Here is a 20,864-nt window from a genome sequence, read left to right on the forward strand (position 1 = left end):
TTCTCCCCAAGTCTACTGTGGCTTTCCTTTCCCAGTTGTTATCAAGTAGCATTTGATTCAGTAGATAAAGGCTTGTCTTCCATTTTTCTATACAGAGATGAAACGTCTGCTCGCCCTCAGCCAGGAGCACAAGTTCCCGAGTGAGTATACTTATACACCTTGTGCACTTGCAGGTTTTAGTGGTTTTGCCAAGGGTTCAGCATGTACAATAGAACAGATGAGAGATTTCTTTTTAATTGAGAAAAGTTTAAAGCCTTACCTGATGGCCCAGGGCTGTAATCTTTGTTACTTAGCAGAGACATGAAAAAGGCAAAGCCTACCTGGGCTACCCAGTTCAAGTTCAAGACCAAACTAGACAACCTCAAGACCCTACTTTGACATAAGAGTTTAAAAAACAGGGAGCTGGGGGTAATGGTCTCATCTGGGCTACATGGTGAAATCTGGCAAAGCAAAGAAAGGAGGGAGTAAGGAGGCCTGGAAGGAGGGAGAGGAGAAAGAGAAAGAGAGATGGGGAGAGGTGTTAGGATATACATCATAAGCCAGCAGCCACAAATCCACTTTCTAGAAATGACACTTTTCTTTGCTATGTCCTCCTCCCTTCAGAAGTGCCAAGGTACTAACATAGAAAAAATACTCCATGGGGCTCTGAGGGCTTTTCTGGCAGAAACAGATGCCCAAGTTGACCCCCAGCACCACGCAAAACCACGCACAATGGCACACACCTGCTATCCCAGCACTTGATACCACAATTTCAAGGTCATCCTGGGCTATACAGCAAAGTAGGGAGTTAGAGACCAGCCTGGGCTACCAGGGAGCCTGTCTGAGAAGGAGGCCAGGAGGAAAAAGAAAGGGAAGGGAATAGAAACCCCCACCCCCAACGGCAGTATGAGGATCTGAAGATGTAATATGAGTAAATACATTCTTCAATTTTTTTTAAACCCACATGCTTTGGGATCACACTCATATGTCCTAAACATACTCATTTATGTTTTAGGCGACTCCATAACATTGGCACGTAACAGGAGACTCCAAGCTCTAAGCAGAGCCAATCTAAAGACAATGTTTTATTCTCTTGGAAAACAGGGTGAAGGGCCTCATCCTGCAGAAGGCCCTCCTGAACCATTCACATGCCCTTAGACAAAGCACCTTCCGTATAAAAGATTAAACTCTGCAGCTGACACCTAAAAGAAGGAACGTTTGAAATAGCACCTCGAAGATTCCGCTGGCCTAAAAGGATCCCTTACCCACCAGCCAGGTTTAGATAGCAAATTAAAGGGTGGTGTATACTCTCCCTCTTTTAAATTAGGAATCTAAAAGATTCCTCAATGCTTGCTTATATTTCTTATGACTATAGTGTTTCAGGAGCTCCCAACCCACGGCATTAGCTTCCTCTGTGTGCTTAGTAACCATAAAACTGGAAAGTATTATCGTGGATGATATAGTTAATTCTGAAAGCTATGTGGAAGGTGGAGGCCTCCCTGGACGTTCTTGGCTCTGTGACCCTGTGTGAACCATTTCCATTTCTCTGGGCTTCGCTTTCTTTTTTCCAGGATTGGCAATCGTGACAGCTCCTAGGCCCTAATCAGAAGCTGTTTCTAAGGTCCATGTTTACAGCCTCTGCTCAAGCCTGATCGCAGTGGAAAGGAGCACTAATCTAGTTAGTAAACAATGCTCATGTATCCAGGCAACGCCTCCCCAACACATTTATATTTAGGTTAAAAGATGGTAGAGAGCAGAGTCAAGGCAGGGTGTCACTGCTAAGTTCACATCGCCTGGGCCAGGTTGGTGATCATGCGGACTTGAGACAGTATAATTAAGGGCTTTGTAACCAACTCGTATTGTTGGCATCTGCGCTGAGACGTTTTATCTTGCTTACACCTAAGGATTTAATTGTCGGTGCTTGGAGAGAGGATGAGAACAAACTCAAGGCTTCCTTATTACAGATCAGCTGTGACATCGTGTTGGCACAGAGGGAGAGCCCAGGGACATGTTTTAAACTATGAATGTGAAAAACATACCCCAACCCAGAGAAGCTTTTCTTAGACCCTTGGAACAGCATTTTAAATAGGACAGTTCAGTATTTCTTTCACCAACTGCAATGATGAGGTTACAAAAGGAAACCTTGAGAGAGCTGCCAGCTAGTCAGAGCAATGTATCTATTTTCTCTGTCCACACCCACTTCCTCTTGGTCAAGGAAGACATCAAGTCATTTTCTTGAGATTCATGAGGCCTTATATGTCTTATTTCTCATCGAATGTAAATTCTAAAAATCCCATCCCTTTATCCTTTAACAGAGTAAGTTCTCCTGTGTCAAGCCATTTCAGGAATATTTTGAAAACCAGTAAGCATGTGCCTTACTGGTTTTAATCTATTAATCTACAAATAATAGGTTTTGCTAGAATAAATAAACTGCCAGAGAAGGTGATTTGGATCTGAAAGAATATATATATATTATATATATAATATATATTATATATATGTAAAAACTGAAAATTATATGGCCCACTTGGGCCATATAATTATTAATAATAATTATTAATAAGTTGCAGTGTGGCAAGTCAGTTTGTCTGAGTGTAGAAGATGCAATATCAATTACATCCTGTATCAAGGTTCTTCATTAGTAGGTACTTGCTATTACCCTATCTACCCAGGTAATGGATTGTGCGTGCATACACACACACACACACACACACACACACACACACACACACACAAACACACATAAGCATATATTCATAACTACAAATACACTGCTAGGTGCTCCTAGTTTTCAACACACTATATTTTATAATTATAGAATATTGTCTAAGCAACTGGAGGAAAAAGCAGATACCCAAATATGAAGAGCCAACATTTATTGAGCATTTATTATATGACAGGCCCTTCCTGGGGCATTTAGTTGTAATGCGTCATTTGAACATCCACTGATCCAGAAAGTACCATAGTAGTCTGATTTTAGAAGTGAAGAACATGAGGCCATTGGAGCCAATAATTAATCCAGTGCATGTGGCTGGTGAAGCCCAAGGGACTGGCTCCATGTTATTCTCACAACCATGCCATAGTCTGTCTGAATGTGCATGCTTGTCTGAATGCTTGTCCCCTCCATGGCAATTCATGGCGCTCTGTGTTCCTCTAGACAATGTTCTTATGACTTGGGGCAGAAAGAGAAAATCAAAGACTCCCAAGAAAGCCAGTCCCTTCCTTGGCATTGCTACTCCAAGTCACATTACCATACATTAGGACCTCCATGACGGGTTCCCCAGACATTTCTGGAAGATGGTTTCTATTCTCAAGACTTGTAGCAAGAATGAACCTCTAGTCTTGGGAACTGTCTTTTCTCTGCTCCACTCAGACATTTATTTATTCACACTGGAGAACCACAGTCTTCCATATAGAAATGGAACTGGGACAAAGAACAGTACAGAATAGCAGGGACAATCACAGGCTTAGCTCTGTGTCTCCAGGGTCACAGCTCTTTCTTAGTATTCAGCTTTCTCATCAGTAAACGTGGTGGGGACCAGAGAACTTAACCTCTGTTTACTGATCACTAACGTATCCTGTCACCTCCATTTACTGATCATTAATGTATCCTGTTGTACCCAAATTAACTGTCTGATCTCCAAGTGAGGCACACAGTATCCATGTTGACAGTGAGGACCATGAGGTGTAAGGAGAGGAACAACCTCAAAACCTATCTTCTCTCCCCCCAAATGCATCCCCTCAGTACAGACTATCCAAGAGTCCCTTCAGTTTTGAGGCAGAAGACATCTGTAAATGATTTTATGGAGTAGATAGGGGGAAACACAAAGAAAGGCATCCCTGACACCTGGCTGTTGAATAGTTTTTTTACTAGCAAATTTTGGGGCTATACACTGGCCATCCTGGATCGTTGGAGAACTTCTCTCATTTTACGATGTGACTGCCCTTTACTAACCTTGACTAAAGCTTCAGTAGGATCACAGAGGTTACCTGGAAGCGCCCCTTCATCTCCCTTGTTTTGACAGTTGAGACAACTATGCTTCAAAAAGGGTGAGATCCCATGTATGAGACTCAAGGCCCCTGGCCCTTCGTTTGAGGCCTTCTGTAATGTCCCTTAGTCTGAGGTCGCCTATAATGTCCCTTAGTCTTAAGCCCTCCTATAATGATGTCCCTTTGTCTGAGGGTTCCCTATAATGTGCCCGTCACCTCTGGGTCATGTAGAACAGGGGTCTACAATTGCTATTGGTGCTGTCCCTCTTTTTCACTTGTTAGTCTGTTGTCACCCAGTGTATGATGACTTACCATGTCTGTTTTTATTTTCCCTAGCTGTCCCGACTAAGTCAGAGCTGGCGGTTGAAATTTTGGAGAAAGGTCAGGTCCGGTTTTGGATGCAGGCTGAGAAGCTGTCTGGCAATGCCAAAGTCAACTACATATTTAACGAGAAGGAAATTTTTGAGGGGCCGGTAGGCTTTTACATTCATTGTTGTTGTTTTCAATTAAAAATATTCATTTTTGATATTTTACTTTTACTTAATTTTAAAGAATTTCATATATATATATATATACATACATACATATATATATATATATATTAGCTTGTAAGTATATATGTGTTCAGGGAAGGCCCTATCAGGGGGCACATCCCAGGAAAAGACTGGTTCTCCCTCTCTTGGCAGTCATTACCTGCCTGCAGCTCTCCTTTAGGGATGAGACATTATGAGATCTCTCCCATCTATGATGGCATGGCAACTGTGAAGGTCTTATTTCTGTGTAAGCATCTGCGCACACAATACATTCATTTTTCCAGTAACAAGATATTTAGGCAACGTGCTGAGTTGTCTAGAAATACTAAAATTCTGACTCTTTGGGGTTTGATTTTTTATTTCATTGGAGTTATTGTCCTCAAAACAAAGTGTTTTCCTTGCTGGTTTCTCTGGCTTTGTCTTCTTCATGTTGAAGAAATACAAGATGCACATCGACCGAAACACTGGCATCATCGAAATGTTCATGGAGAAGCTGCAGGATGAGGATGAAGGGACGTACACATTCCAGATTCAGGATGGAAAAGCAACTGGCCATTCTACCCTTGTTCTCATTGGAGACGGTAAGGACACTGGAGGACAGTCTGCGGGACACCTGGCGACTGTAGAGGTCAGCCGTGATAAACGCCCGTGGAGGCCATCGTGGTTTAAAATGTAGCACGAGTTTTGAAAAGGCTGCCAGATGTCTGTGTTTGTAATAGCCGCCAGTTTGGTTTTACCGTTTCCTAGCTTTATGACCTTGGAGAAGTAATTTAGTCTTGGGGCTTGGGAGATGGTTTAGTTAATAAGGTGCCGGCAAACAATAAGACCTAAGTTTGGATCACCAGTTCCCACACAAAATACCCAGCATAGCAGCGCTTAATGCAGAGGCTGAAGACCCCCCTAGGGCTCGCTGGCAGCCAGGGTAGCCAAATCAGTGATCTCTAGGTCTAGTTTAAAATCCCATCTTTAAAAAGGAGAGAGAGATTTGTTTTTTTATTTTTAAGTATATGTGTGGGTATCTGCAGATGTGAACTGGAATTACAGATGGTTGCCACCTGCCCAGTATGGGTGCTGAGACTTGAACTCAAGTCCTGTGTAAAAGCAATATAATCTTTGAGTCTTAAAAAAATTAAGGCGAGAGTTGGGTGTGGTGGTACAAATTTTTCATCCCAGCAATTGGGAAGTGGAGGAGTCTGATCTCCAAGTTCAAGGACAGCCCGATCTATACATAAGTTTCAGCACAGCCAAGCGATATAGTGAGACCCTGTCTTTGGGGGGTATGTAGAGAACAATTAGCAAAGATATCCTATGTCTACTTCTGGTCTACACACACACACACACACACACACACACACACACACACACACACAAACGTGCACACACATATACATACATACACAGACACTCACATACACACACATATTCACATACACAGACACATACACACACCCTACACACACTCACATGCACACTTAAACTCACACACATACTCTCACACTTACATATTCACACAAACTCACACGCTCACACATGCATTCACTTCCACCCCCACATACACATATATTATATACATCCACTCACACATCCACTCACAGACACTCACACACTCACACATTTATAGCCACACATATGTACACTCCCATACTCACATACACATACACATACACATTACAAACATATACACTCATACATACATTCATATACATTCTCACATACACATTCACAGTCAGACACACATTCACACCTAAGTACACTAACACTCTCACATTCACATTCTCATATACATACACACATACACACTCATAAACACACACTTACACACTTTCACACTCACATATGCACATACATACTCACAAACATACATTCACACACATTCACTCTCACACATACACACTCATACCACACGTTTACACTCATATACACTCATAAACACACTTACACACTCTTACACTCCCACATACATACACATATAAACACACATACATATGTATATACACTCACACACAAACACATGCAAGTTATATACTTTTCAAAGACTATATCTTTATAAAAAGTAGAGCAAGTAATGTCATCACAATCTATGATATCATAATAATGAAATTGGGTCAGTGGGTGGCCAACATAGTGGCTGTCATGTAGGTCTGTGCTGCTCAACTCAATTTCACACTTCCTTGTTTTTTTCAATTTCAAGTTTATAAGAAGCTACAGAAAGAAGCTGAATTCCAGCGACAAGAATGGATCAGGAAACAAGGTAAAAATAGACACTTAAAAAAATTCCAAAGTTATTTCCATAGCAAATTTAAATGAGCAGCATTTCATGTTTGCTGAAAAAAATTTAAAATAGTAAATATTAAATATGTAGGCACGGAAATATTTTAAAACTAAATCCCTAACTTTAAGGAAATCTGACTTCAAATATAAATCGACTTGGGGGTTAAGGATGAGCTTTGGTCCTGTAGCTGCCACTAGTTACAAGATGGCTTATGTCATTAAAACTCCACAGGCCCACACTTCGCTGAGTATTTGAGCTGGGAAGTGACTGGCGAATGTAATGTCCTGTTGAAGTGCAAGGTAAGAGATGGGTGTGTTTTAAATATTTGATTCAGGAGGAATAAAGATAAAACTGAATGTGGAACGAAGATTCCCACCTCCCAAGCAGCAGACGCAGCCTTTCTGTTGAATGTTACGGACCCTTTGACTGGTGAGAAGCAGAATAAAACCACGTGAAAATGTGTAGGGAAGAGTGAGGACTCCTGCTTTTGCCCCTGAGTTCCAAAAGGGCATAGACCCTTCTGGCCGCAGCTTGAAGGCCCTTCCCCCAAATGTCCAGATCTGAAGTGCGTGGGGTTTAGGGTGGATTTTGTTTTGTTTTGGATTTCGGAATAATTGTGCTTGCGTACTGAGACATCTGAGAGAAAAACCCAAACCCACGTATGAAATACATTCATGTTTCACGTGTACTTCACAGGCATAGCCTGAAGATGTTTTATGCACTGTTCTGAATAACTTTGCACAGGAAGCGAGGTTTCGTGGTGTGAGGTGTTCCACCTGTGGTTCCGAGCTGATGCTCAGAAAGCTGAGGATTGAGGAGCGCAGGGTTCGGACTTTCAGATTTCGGATAGCCAACTCCTGTCGATCTCAGAATGCCACACATTGATTTTTGTTTTAGGCTAAATCTGCGTTCTGAGTAGTAGGCTATTCTTGTGTTTGGTGAAGTCTCTAAGTCATGAGACTCGAACAGAAGTGTGGCTGAGTGTGCCCAGCTCTGTCTGATTTGAACAAACCTCTCAGCTCTTTTGTGATCGAAGCAACTTGTGTGTAAATCCAGCAACTTACTGTTGTATTTTATAATCCATGGAGTCTGAGAACTAAATATTTAGACTCATGAGACTCAGGTGAGCCCCTTGCTCTGAAATATTGAGAAAGAGCCCCAGCTTATCCACAAAACTCCGCTGGGTGCTATTCTACTGCAGGAGTCAACACAGACAAACATTTCTTCTGCCACCCCTGCAAGATAATCCAGGAGACCAGATCCACCTAAGGCAGGAACTGGAGGCAGTCTAGTTTCAAGAAACCTCAAATAGATAAGGCTGAGACATGGCTCGATGGATTAGAGCACTGGCTGATGTGGGTATGATGGGCCATGGCTTGAATCCTAGCTCTTGGAGGAAGAGTGGATCTGTATTATGAGTTTTACGCCAGTCAAGGTTGCATCGTGAGACCCTGCTCAAAAGAACAGAACAGGAAGGAACAGAGCCGCTCCCTAGAGAACCAGGGTTCAGTGCCTAACACCCAGGTCACAGCTCTCAACTGTCCATTACTCAGTTCTAGGGGATCCTACATCCTCTTCTGGGCTCTGTAAGCACCAGGCATACATGTGTGGTATACATGCAGACATGCAGGAAAAGCACTCACATGTATAAACCGAACAAATCAAAAAATCATTTAAAAGAATGATGTGCTCAGCAAGTCCAGGACATTTCTAGTTTCTCCCAGTGTACCGGCAGTTCACATTGGCCACCTTTATCAATCTTGCCCAGTAACCCAGTAGACTTCTGTGATTTAGCAGCTAATAGCTTGTGTGCGCGTGTGTGTGTGTGTGTGTGTGTGTGTGTGTGTTGCATCAGGGACTTGCACTCTGCCACTGAGCTACATCTTCAACCCAGATGAAATTCTTTCAACATAGTAAAATATGAATGCTCTTGTTTATAAGGAGCCTACTCACTGCTTTTCTGTTGCTGTGATAAAGCACTGTGACCAAGGCGATCTATAGAAGACAGAATTTAACTAAGCTTTCGGTTCCATAGCTGAAACTCCATAATGGCAGAACAAAGGCAGGAACAGCTGAGAGCTTGCATGCATGTCAAACTGCACACTGGGAATGGCATAGGCTTTTGAAACCTCAAAGCCCACCCCCAGTGACACACCTCCTCTATCAAGGCCACACCTCCTCTATCAAGACCACACCTCCTCTATCAAGGCCACACCTCCTCTATCAAGGCCACACCTCCTCCATCAAGACCACACCTCCTCTATCAAGGCCACACCTCCTCTATCAAGGCCACACCTCCTCTATCAAGGCCACACCTCCTCTATCAAGCCACACCTTCTCCATCAAGGCCACACCTCCCCCACCAAGGCCACACCCACTCTATCAAGGCCACACCTCCTCCATCAAGGCCACACCTCCCCCACCAAGGCCACACCTCCTCCATCAAGCCACACCTTCTCCATCAAGGCCACACCTCCCCCACCAAGGCCACACCCACTCTATCAAGGCCACACCTCCTCCATCAAGGCCACACCTCCTCTATCAAGGCCACACCTCCTCTATCAAGCCACACCTTCTCCATCAAGGCCACACCTCCCCCACCAAGGCCACACCTCCTCCATCAAGCCACACCTTCTCCATCAAGGCCACACCTCCCCCACCAAAGCCACACCCACTTTATTAAGGCCACACCTCCTCCATCAAGGCCACATCTCCTAATCTTTTCCAAATAGTTCCACAACTGAGAACCAAGTATTCAAATATATGAGTTTATGAAATTCATCTTCATTCAGACCACCAAAAGTAAATGCTTCTCCATTTTTGTCTTGAAATCCTCTATCATCTTATCAGTCATTTAGTGGGTGTCTAGGTTTTTTTGTTTGTTTGTTATGCTTTCTTGATTTGTATGAAGTCCTTACTCTTTCATACAATTTTAATTTTCAAGAATTATGTGGATATAATCCTCCTTGTGAAAAATAATTCAAATGTTTTAGAAAAAGCCCAGGATCCCTCTATGTCTATGCAATGATTTTACCCATCCGAGATTTATATATATGGGTTAGTATCTAAAGGCATCTTATCAGAATTGCTTAGAAGGTAAGTTATTAAACCCTACTTCCTTTATCCATTTATTTGTAATCTTTCCTTCTCTTTTATTAAAGTTTTAGATATAGAATGGAGCTTATTCATCCTGTTCATTCTGCTGCAAGGGTAATAGTGCAGTAGGAAATCTCTTTCTTTGGTCTTGATATTTTTATTTCTATTTAATCACTTGTGTATATTACTGTATGTAGAATCCTTTCGTTCAATGTCTACCTAAGAACTATGGGATGGAGATGTGGTCTCACATGTTAACCAAGCTGCTTTCAAACTCCTGGGCTCAAGCAATTCCCTGACCTCAGTCGGACTATTATACTGTACCATCATGGCATGGCACACGGATCCAGTGGTTCTTTTTTTAAGTTGGAAAGTGCTTCTTGGATATGCCTGGATTGAAAGAACAGAGTGCTCTTCCTTGGCATCGATTCTGAGCTGGTTTAGAAACACTTTAACATTACACAAAGCTGGCCTGACTACCAATCTCTCTGCTCCTTTAGGAGTGAGCCCGGCAATAGGGCAGTCTCCATTCCGTTCCAACTGCTCCAATATAACCATGCAGAGAGCAGTTCCACTGCCCAATGCAGAGTTCCTGTGTTTGTCATGGAAATCAGACGTTAAGACAGTTTTTACCACTGAAAATTAGAGATGCTACTGACTTAAGCTTATAGTCTGGTGTTCACCTTATTGTAACCCTTTCTCCACTAAAATGATTTCAGACTGATTTCTTTATAACCCTGTGTCCTCTGACTCCAAATTCAGCATTTTTTCTTTAATACACGGGTGTATAAGAACTGCTTACCTCCATAAAAATGACATTTGTTTCTTTACTCTGAGGAGGATAATTATGACTCTTCTTACAGGTGGCAAATATTAAAAAAGAGACTCACATCGTTTGGTACAAAGATGAGCGGGAGATCTCAGTGGACGAGAAACATGACTTTAAGGACGGCATTTGTACCCTGCTCATCACAGAGGTGGGTGGCCTCGGACATGCGAGCTGCCAGCTCTGTATCACAATTCGCTCAACAGAAACTAGAGTCATCATTCATTCCATGCCCAGAGGAGTTATAACAGCTTACATCTAACTGCTATAGAAACACTCGCATAAACCCAGTGGTGGAGACAGAGAGACGGGTGGGTCCTGGGGGCTTTGTGGTCAGCTTGTGTAGCAGAATTGGAGAGTTCCAGGTCCTAGTATGAGACTCTACCTCAAAACACCAGGTTGTAGCTGGAGCGATGGCTCAGCAGTTAAGAGCACTGAGTGCTCTTCCAGAGGACCTGGATTTGATTTCCAGCACCCACATGGTGGCTCACAACTGTCTGTAACTCCAGTCTAGAGAACCCAATGCCCTTCTTCTGTTCACAGTTCTATAATCCTTTCTCAACTAAAATAGTTTGTGACTGGTTTCCATAGAAACCCGTGTCACTGTCCACAGTTACTGCATGCCTGTGATGTAGAGACAGACGTGCAGTCAGAACACTCATACGCACACAACAAAAGTAGAAGGCTAACAACAAACAAGACAGACAGACAGCCCCTGAAGAGTGATGCCCAAGGTTGACCTCTGCCACCACTCACGTGTTGTATGCACATCCATACATACCCACATGACACACATGCATATACACATGGATGTATACTCCCACACAGCTGCACGCACAGACACACAGACACACAGACACACAGACACACAGACACACAGACACACAGACACAGACACACACACACACATACACACACACACACAGTTTTAACAACCAAGTCTGAGCTGTGATAAACCCCCATGTTCACTGTCTCCTCAGTTTTCCAAGAAAGATGCTGGATTTTATGAAGTTATCCTGAAAGATGACCGGGGAAAAGATAAGAGCAGATTGAAACTCGTGGACGAAGGTGACTCTACCAACTGCCGCGTTCTGTCTCACGGGTTCCACAGCTACCGGAACTATGACCAGGGCTGGGTTGGCCACGGAAGTCATGCTGACTTGTGTCCACCAATTTTGATTTAATTGGAATTCCAGCAGAGCAAAGCGCTGTTCTTTTTACAAAAACGTTTTCCCCTTTCGACTTCCTAGAAATCAAAAATACACTTTTGATCCTTAGGGAATTTATAGCCTGTGGGCCACTGGAAGTCAGCTTTCAATTTAAATCATCGTTGTTGTTTCAACTCTACAGAAATGTTAGGATCAAAACCATCTCTGGAAGAATGTTGAAAAACAGCCCATTGTGTTAGGGTGGTAAGAAAGATTCATGTGTGAAATCTGAGATCTTGGCAATTATTAGCAGGTCACAGCAGCTGTTCCCATTTTTCTGAGACTTACTAAGGGCAAACATATCATGATAACGCTTAAAACCCCCACCCCAAATGTCCAGTTTTTTTCCCTCAATACAGCAGGGTTGTAATGGCCTCAGAGGCTGTAGTTGGCCCTCCAGTTCTCAATAGAGGTGGGGCTCCAGACAATCAATTCGTTATGAATTGATGACACAGGTAAGAAAACTCCTGTAATTCAAACTAAGGCTTCCTGGGACTTAAGAAGAAAGAGCTTTCCAAAGCCAACAGGCTCTCTGGAAATGTCACTGCAGCCTTTTCTAGAATGTACATACGATATTAATTACAAGCCAGTCAGGGAAAGCATGGATCAAAATAAGCAGAAATCTTTTTAAAGCTTTATAAAACCGGGTCACTTTACACTATCTGTCAGACGGCTTTCACTAGACAGGGACTGTTTGAGAACTAACAGCTTGAAATTCGACCTCATATGGAATCTGCTAAAGTTTTGTCTATGGCCCTCTATCTACAGCCTTCCAAGACTTGATGACTGAAGTATGCAGGAAGATAGGTAAGCTACCATGTCCTTGCCACAGCCAATGCTTTGGGAAGCCCCTGCCAGGAGGAACCCACGGGTGTATTAACCGTGTTGCTTTCTCCCTCAGCTTTATCCGCCACAGACCTGAAAATCCAGAGCACAGCAGAGGGCATCAGACTGTACTCCTTTGTCTGTTACTACCTGGATGACTTGAAAGTTAACTGGTCCCACAAGTAAGTACGTGTGAACTGACTTGCCAAGTAGACATTCCCCCATCCCCACCCCACACAGGCAAGCAGGAGGAATGAAAACCAAAACCCAACCCCTTTCAAGAAAGAGGCACCATACTGAAGAGCACATGACAACACTGAGGCCCTGCCCTTACTTTTAGCTGTTTCCCTCGTCGCACGCACAGTGAAGTCCTAGCGATGTCTAGCGTTAGGTCTTTGGGTTATGTCTTTGCTTGTGACGGAGTATCATTATTCATCAGCATCTCTGTAATGTACCGGGAACAGCCACACACAGCTACCTCTGGTCTGCCAAGCATCCAGAGATGGGCTTGCAGTCTCTATGTGTACAGTCAACTCTTGTGCTCCGAAACAAGACTGACAGGGTGAGCGCTAGGAGGACTGAGTTTCCTGTAATCTGTACTTGAGCCATTTGCCGTGAGTCCTGAGAAGAGTCCTGGCTTGTCGCTGTCAGTTACACCAGTGGTGCAATTAGGCATTAGCATCTTGTATCTTGCTTGTCCACCTCCAGAAGGCGTTGGGAACCTGTGTTTGAATTGGATTGATCTAGAAGTCTATCCTAATCCCAGACTGCTTTTGTGGAATGATGGGAAATACATCAAATTCACCTTGGATTCCAGAGATATCTGAATCAAACCAGACTTCCCAACCTAATCCTGACATTATACTCAACCTCTGGGTTCCTTGAGACATCCTTGGCAGAATGAGAAAAGACATATGGTCTAGATAGTCTGAAGGGGTACAGCCACCTCTAGTCCAACCTAGTTTAGACGTTGATTCTAAACCATTACCAGAGTTCTGTAGCATCCTTTGAGGATACAGACAACAATGACTTTATATTATTCCTTCCCTAGACACTAGCAGTCCACCAGTCATTACCACCAACCAATCAATATGTGAGTTCTTTCATAGCTACTGCTCTGGGAAGGAAGCATCCTTCTTGTCAGGGGAGAGAAAGCTCAAGCTTGGGGTGGTGACTTGATTGTGGGCACATAGCTAAGTGAGCTGATGGCTGTGCCCAGTTAGTCTGGCTTTAGAGCTGAGCTAGGTCATTCTATCACACACACACACACACACACACACACACACACACACACACACTGCATGGAAAGTTTAAAATGCAAGAGAAAAGAGGCTGACCACTGGGTACTAAGGTACAGACCATAACAAAGTGTCTTTGTTCCTTTTGACTACGACTAGCTATAATACATGGTATATTTCAAAAAGCTATAGAAAAAGATTTGGAAAGTCTTCACTGTAAGAAAATTATAAGCAGTCCATGTGTCACCTTTAATCCCAGAACTTGGAAGGCAGAGACAGATGGATCTTTTTGAGTCTGAGGCTAGCCTGGTCTACATTTAGTACATTCTAGGCCAGCCAGGGACACATAGAAAAGAAAGTAAGTTTGGGAAGATATTTTTAACCTGATTTAAATAGAATACTGTGTCTTCATGATAAATGCATACACTGAGGGTTGTCATGCATATATTTTTAGTGTACACATGTATATGTGTATATTTGCTATATATATGATGTGTTATATGATGAAAATGTTATGATTGAATGCAAAATGAGGACGTGACTCCCCCCAGGTATGGTGGAGGAGGAAGTTTATTGTAGGTATGAGAGAGAAAACAACCAGAGGCATTTGGAAGTATCCAGACTGAACTGGGCCATGAGAGTAGAGAGACAAGGGTAGAGCTAGAGAGGAAGCAAGAACCAAGAGGCCAGGAGCAGACCAAGACTGCAAGAGCATAAGAGGGCAAGAGACCAAGAGACCATGTAGCCAAATGGCTGGATTACATAGGGGTCAGAGACTGGGGAAGGGAAGCCCCTAGACTGCAGAGTTTAGGGGACAGGGCAGGGTGAGAAGGGCTAAGAGGAGCCAGGACTCCGTAACAGGTATTAGTGATACTGAGAGAGACTGGCCAGTGTTATGACTACTCTGATATGTTAATTAGGCACATCAGTTTGCCAACTGTCCTGAGTTTGAGACCTAATGATAACATAAGGCCTGGTGGCACCCAGCTATAATATTTTAAACACTGAGGCAGAAGAATTAAGAGTTCAAGGCCGATATGGGTTACATAGGGAACTTCCAGCCAGCTGGGCTCCATAGCAAGATCTCTTCCTCAAAAAACAATGTCAGAAGTAACGTGATGCTGAGGATGGTGGATTACAGGTACACACTGAAATCTCAGTACTGAGGAGACAAGAGGATTGAAAGTTTGAGGGCAACTCGTGCTACAGAGCAAAACCTGTCTCAAAACAAGCGAGCAAAACTGAAACAGCAGACCTAACGCTGCCCCAGTAAAACATGTGTCAGTGTGGCTCAGTGGTAGAGCACTTACCGAGCATACACAGGGCCCAGTTCAATCCCCAGCACCACAGAGAAGAAAGGAAGAAAAAGAGCAAGGTAAGTTGAACAGTTAGCCAGAGCCGGGTCCCACAGAGCATTCGCTAGTGTTTACTAACATGCAGACTGGTATTTGACTGAGCTCTTGGGCTTTGACTGAGCTCTTGGACATCTGCTGAGTTCTGGAAGTAAGAAGTAGCAAGTTAAAAATGCCGGTGTGGAACGCTGTGGCTTTGGCCCCTCTGTTCTCCTTTTTCAGAAAGTGGTACAGAGAAGTAATTAGAATTTAAAATAGACCAAATCCTAGGACATTCCTCCATGACACCTAAGACACTATAATATATCAGTGTGAAGAATGAGGGGAGCAGAATTAGCTGGATCATTCATCACAGTGGTGTGCCGTAGAGCCAGTGCGGTGGCTTAGTGTGTAAAGGCACTCGGACCTGAGTTCTATCCCCGATGGAAGTGGGAGGAAAAAATGAACAGCAAACTATTCTCTGACCTCCACACATGCACTGTGGCATACCACACAGGCACACCCGTGTGTGTGCACATGCACATGCACACACTCATGCATGCACTCACACACAATGCACACACATGCACATGCACACACACAGTAATAATTAAATACATAAACGTAGTAGTTTTTTAAGTTATATACTTTGTAAAAGAGTCGTTTATTCAAGGGCTAGAGAGAGAGCTCAGTGGTTAGGAGCACATATTGACCTTCCAGAGAGATCCCGGGTTCTATTCCCAGGAACCATATCAAGTGTTTCACAAGCATCTATAACTCCATCTCCAGCTTCGACGGGCAACTGCACTCATGTGTACATAACCCCCACCCCAACACACATGCATGTAATTAAAATAAGTCTTTTAAAAACATCGTTTTTCAATGAGCGCATTGAAAATATATTTTCAGAAACTTGCCATCAGAGTGGCAAGGCGTGGGCTTCCTAGGGTGTTGGTCTCATTTACATGAGTTTGTCTTCTACTTTTGTGCCCACACAAAGCTCAGGGCTTGACAGTTGTATTACTGGTGGTTTTTTCCCTTATTTTTAAGTTGGAAGCATACTGAGAAGAAAAAACACACATTTAAGTGTTAACCTTGACTTCGCTTTATCTTCTTTGGCAGGTCATTTAATTCTATGAATTTTACTTTTCTCATATGAAATGAGAACAATAGGACCCATTCTGTCAGAAGTACTTACCGTATAGAAGACACCATTGTGCAAGCCAGCCAGAGACTAAATAATTCAAGCAAAGCCAAGATCTGTCTTCCTGTCTAAGAAAAAGCTATTATTCAGGCTAGAGACTGCAGGATACAGATGTGTTTCTTCACCCTGGTTTTTTTTTTTTTTTTATTAACTTGAGTATTTCTTATTTACATTTCAAGTGTTATTCCCTTTCCCGGTTTCCAGGCAAACATCCCCCTAATCCCTCCCCCTCCCCTTCTTTATGGATTTCCCCTCCCCATCCTCCCCCCATTGCCACCCTCCCCCCAACAATCTAGTTCACTGGGGGTTCAGTCTTAGCAGGACCCAGGGCTTCCCCTTCCACTGGTGCTCTTACTAGGATATTCATTGCTACCTATGAGGTCAGAGTCCAGGGACAGTCCATGTATAGTCTTTAGGTAGTGGCTTAGTCCCTGGAAGCTCTGGTTGCTTGGCATAGTTGTTCATAAGGGATCTTGAACTCCTTCGAGCTCTTCCAGTTCTTTCTCTGATTCCTTCAACGGGGGACCTATTCTCAGTTCAGTGGTTTGCTGCTGGCATTCGCCTCTGTATTTGCTGTATTCTGGCTGTGTCTCTCAGGAGAGATCTACATCCGACTCCTGTCGGCCTGCCCTTCTTTGCTTCATCCATCTTGTCTAATTGGATGGCTGTATATGTATGGGTCACATGTGGGGCAGGCTCTGAATGGGTGTTCCTTCTGTCTCTGTTTTAATCTTTGCCTCTCTATTCCCTGCCAAGGGTATTCTTGTTCCCCTTTTAAAGAAGGAGTGAAGCATTCACATTTTGATCATCTGTCTTGAGTTTCATTTGTTCTAGGCATCTAGGGTAATTCAAGCATTTGGGCTAATAGCCACTTATCAATGAGTGCATACCATGTGTGCTTTTCTGTGATTGGGTTACCTCACTCAGGATGATATTTTCCAGTTCCAACCATTTGCCTACGAATTTCATAAAGTCGTTGTTTTTGATAGCTGAGTAATATTCCATTGTGTAGATGTACCACATTTTCTGTATCCATTCCTCTGTTGAAGGGCATCTGGGTTCTTTCCAGCTTCTGGCTATTATAAATAAGGCTGCGATGAACATAGTGGAGCACGTGTCTTTTTTATATGTTGGGGCATCTTTTGGGTATATGCCCAAGAGAGGCATAGCTGGATCCTCAGGCAGTTCAATGTCCAATTTTCTGAGGAACCTCCAGACTGATCTCCAGAATGGTTGTACCAGTCTGCAATCCCACCAACAATGGAGGAGTGTTCCTCTTTCTCCACATCCTCACCAGCATCTGCTGTCACCTGAGTTTTTGATCTTAGCCATTCTCACTGGTGTGAGGTGAAATCTCAGGGTTGTTTTGATTTGCATTTCCCTTATGACTAAAGATGTTGAACATTTCTTTAGGTGTTTCTCAGCCATTCGGCATTCCTCAGCTGTGAATTCTTTGTTTAGCTCTGAACCCCATTTTTTAATAGGGTTATTTGTCTCCCTGTGGTCTAACTTCTTGAGTTCTTTGTATATTTTGGATATAAGGCCTCTATCTGTTGTAGGATTGGTAAAGATCTTTTCCCAATCTGTTGGTTGCCGTTTTGTCCTAACCACATTGTCCTTTGCCTTATGGAAGCTTTGCAGTTTTATGAGATCCCATTTGTCGATTGTTGATCTTAGAGCATAAGCCATTGGTGTTTTGTTCAGGAAATTTTTTCCAGTGCCCATGTGTTCCAGATGCTTCCCTAGTTTTTCTTCTATTAGTTTGAGTGTATCTGGTTTGATGTGGAGGTCCTTGATCCACTTGGACTTAAGCTTTGTACAGGGTGATAAGCATGGATCGGTCTGCATTCTTCTACATGTTGACCTCCAGTTGAACCAGCACCATTTGCTGAAAATGCTGTCTTTTTTCCATTTGATGGTTTTGGCTCCTTTGTCAAAAATCAAGTGCCCATAGGTGTGTGGGTTCATTTCTGGGTCTTCAATTCTGTTCCATTGGTCTATCTGTCTGTCTCTGTACCAATACCATGCAGTTTTTATCACTATTGCTCTGTAATACTGCTTGAGTTCAGGGATAGTGATTCCCCCTGAAGTCCTTTTATTGTTGAGGATAGTTTTAGCTATCCTGGGTTTTTTCTTATTCCAGATGAATTTGCAAATTGTTCTGTCTAGCTCTTTGAAGAATTGGATTGGTATTTTGATGGGGATTGCATTGAATCTGTAGATCGCTTTTGGTAAAATGGCCATTTTTACTATATTAATCCTGCCAATCCATGAGCATGGGAGATCTTTCCATCTTCTGAGGTCTTCTTTAATTTCTTTCCTCAGAGTCTTGAAGTTCTTATTGTACAAATCTTTTACTTGCTTGGTTAAAGTCACACCGAGGTACTTTATATTATTTGGGTCTATTATGAAGCTTCACCCTGGTTTTATGGCATTTCAATTGCTAATGTATTTGAAGATATGCTGACAAATATGCCATACCTCATAGCTTGTAGTTTTGTAAGAAAAACACCAAATATGAATTGGAAGCTAAATATTTTTAGGTGAAAATGTTTTGTTTTTTTAAAGTTCACTTTGAAATTGTATTTAAGCTAGAAACTTCGTACATGCTTTTTTGGAAAATACATATGTAGATACTATGAAATGGAAAGAGTTTTTGGTGGAAGGTTTGAAGACAGGGTTTCTCTGTTTCCTTAGCTGTCCTGGAACTCAGTCTGTTAGATAAGGATGGCCTTGAACTCAGAGATCTGCCTGACCCTATCTCCTGATTATTGGTTTTAAAGATGTGTGCCTAGAAGCATTTAAAATATGATATCATCAATAGTTTGGTTAACCTCTTACGTACATTTAAAGTACATTCATCTAATTTTTCTCCTTACATAATTGTCATTTTATACATGTGTATATATATGTTAATTTTGTATATTGCTTTTAAAATTTTTATTACATTTATTTTGTGTGTGGGCTCATGAGCACACAACACAGCACACAAGGAGGTCAGAGGACAGTTGGTAGGAGTCAGTTCTTTCCTTCTACCATGTGAGCTTTGGGGATTCACTCTAGTTGCCAGGCAACAAGCACCTTTACCCCATTATTACATTTTAAAATTTCCTCACAGTCCCATAAAATCTTCATGAAGCATCTTTTGACAGTATGAGGGTACTGTTCTGCCATGCTCTATTTTCTCTATAACCATAATGTTTTTATGTCTCATCACAGTTGTGGCTCACAGGGTAAGGGCTATGTTTCCTTCTGTTTTCACACAGGGTCATAGCACATGCCTAACTCTTGTGACAGCCACTCTGCTTTTCATTCGTGTTTGACTCTACTCCCAAGTGCATATTTACATACCCTCTAATAGCTTTGGAGCAACATATGTCAACAGCTGTCAGGCAAGGATAGTCCCAGTCAGTGTGATTTTTAACTTATCCAGTTTGGCCGTAGAACATTTGTGTTAAATATGCAGTAAAATTGTATTTAGTTTGGTCTTTCACCTTTAAAGAGCCTCTTAATCCTGGAAACAAACCCAAGCAAACCCAGAGATAGTCAGCACCCCTGAGAAGGATTGGTCTTGAAATCGACAGGCTACTGTGTGAATTAATAGATGTTTGGGTTATCAGTTCCTGGACCCTGGAATCCAAACACTGGGCTTCTGGGCCTATAATCACCCTGAAGCAGAATGGCCTAGGCAGGTCTCGTGCTTTCTGAAAGCCTGAGAAAGTTTATAGGATGTCACCTAATAAAAGCAGAGGAATGATCAGCTGTAAGCAGAAGCGATCACTGATGACACTCCGTTCGCCTTAACAGTGGGACTGGGATTAAGTACACAGACAGAGTCAAGAGTGGGGTCACCGGGGAGCAGATCTGGCTGCAGATCAATGAGCCCACTCAGAATGATAAAGGGAAATACGTAATGGAGCTCTTTGATGGCAAGACTGGACACCAGAAGTCGGTGGATCTCTCTGGACAAGGTAAACGTACTCACTCAAATTCATGATAGAATGAACCAAAGCGAAATGAGGTTGCTCCACTGGGGATGTCAAAGAGTTTGGGATGCTTGGGTTGAGTGGACCTGTTCTGTCTGGTTACTCTGAGTCCCAATCTTTTTGGAAGACTGTCTTGTTTTTACATTCAATTTGATTATATGTCACCTTATATGAATGAATGACGCCATTCACTTAGATCTGGTCATCTGAGGGCTAGTGAGGGAGCTAGGCTAAAATAATGGGCTCCGGTGTATTTCATTAATAGTGATTTTGGCAAGGTAGTCTTAATCGTGGAGAATTCAGCGGGCAAACAACTGTAAAAAGCAGATGGAGACAGCAAACATGGAGAGAAAGTGCGACCCTCACAGGAAGATTC

The 20,864-nt window shown here is 42.7% G+C and overlaps 1 protein-coding gene across 5 annotated transcripts in view; it reads left to right on the plus strand.

The window, feature by feature from the left end:
- The window catches only part of Myom1 (myomesin 1), a 129,285-nt gene that overhangs the window by 99,681 nt on the left and 8,740 nt on the right, over positions 1-20,864 (plus strand). For all 5 annotated transcript variants that reach the window (NM_001191584.2, NM_001432105.1, NM_001432107.1 and 2 more), the window contains 10 exon segments: positions 96-140; positions 4,306-4,442; positions 4,939-5,083; positions 6,694-6,753; positions 7,006-7,073; positions 10,734-10,847; positions 11,677-11,764; positions 12,673-12,711; positions 12,806-12,911; positions 20,310-20,473. In NM_001191584.2, coding sequence (NP_001178513.1) covers positions 96-140; positions 4,306-4,442; positions 4,939-5,083; positions 6,694-6,753; positions 7,006-7,073; positions 10,734-10,847; positions 11,677-11,764; positions 12,673-12,711; positions 12,806-12,911; positions 20,310-20,473 — 966 coding nt within the window.

The sequence above is a fragment of the Rattus norvegicus genome, chromosome 9, assembly GCF_021556685.1.
Source record: "Rattus norvegicus strain SHRSP/BbbUtx chromosome 9, alternate assembly SHRSP_T2T, whole genome shotgun sequence".
NCBI lineage: Eukaryota > Metazoa > Chordata > Mammalia > Rodentia > Muridae > Rattus > Rattus norvegicus.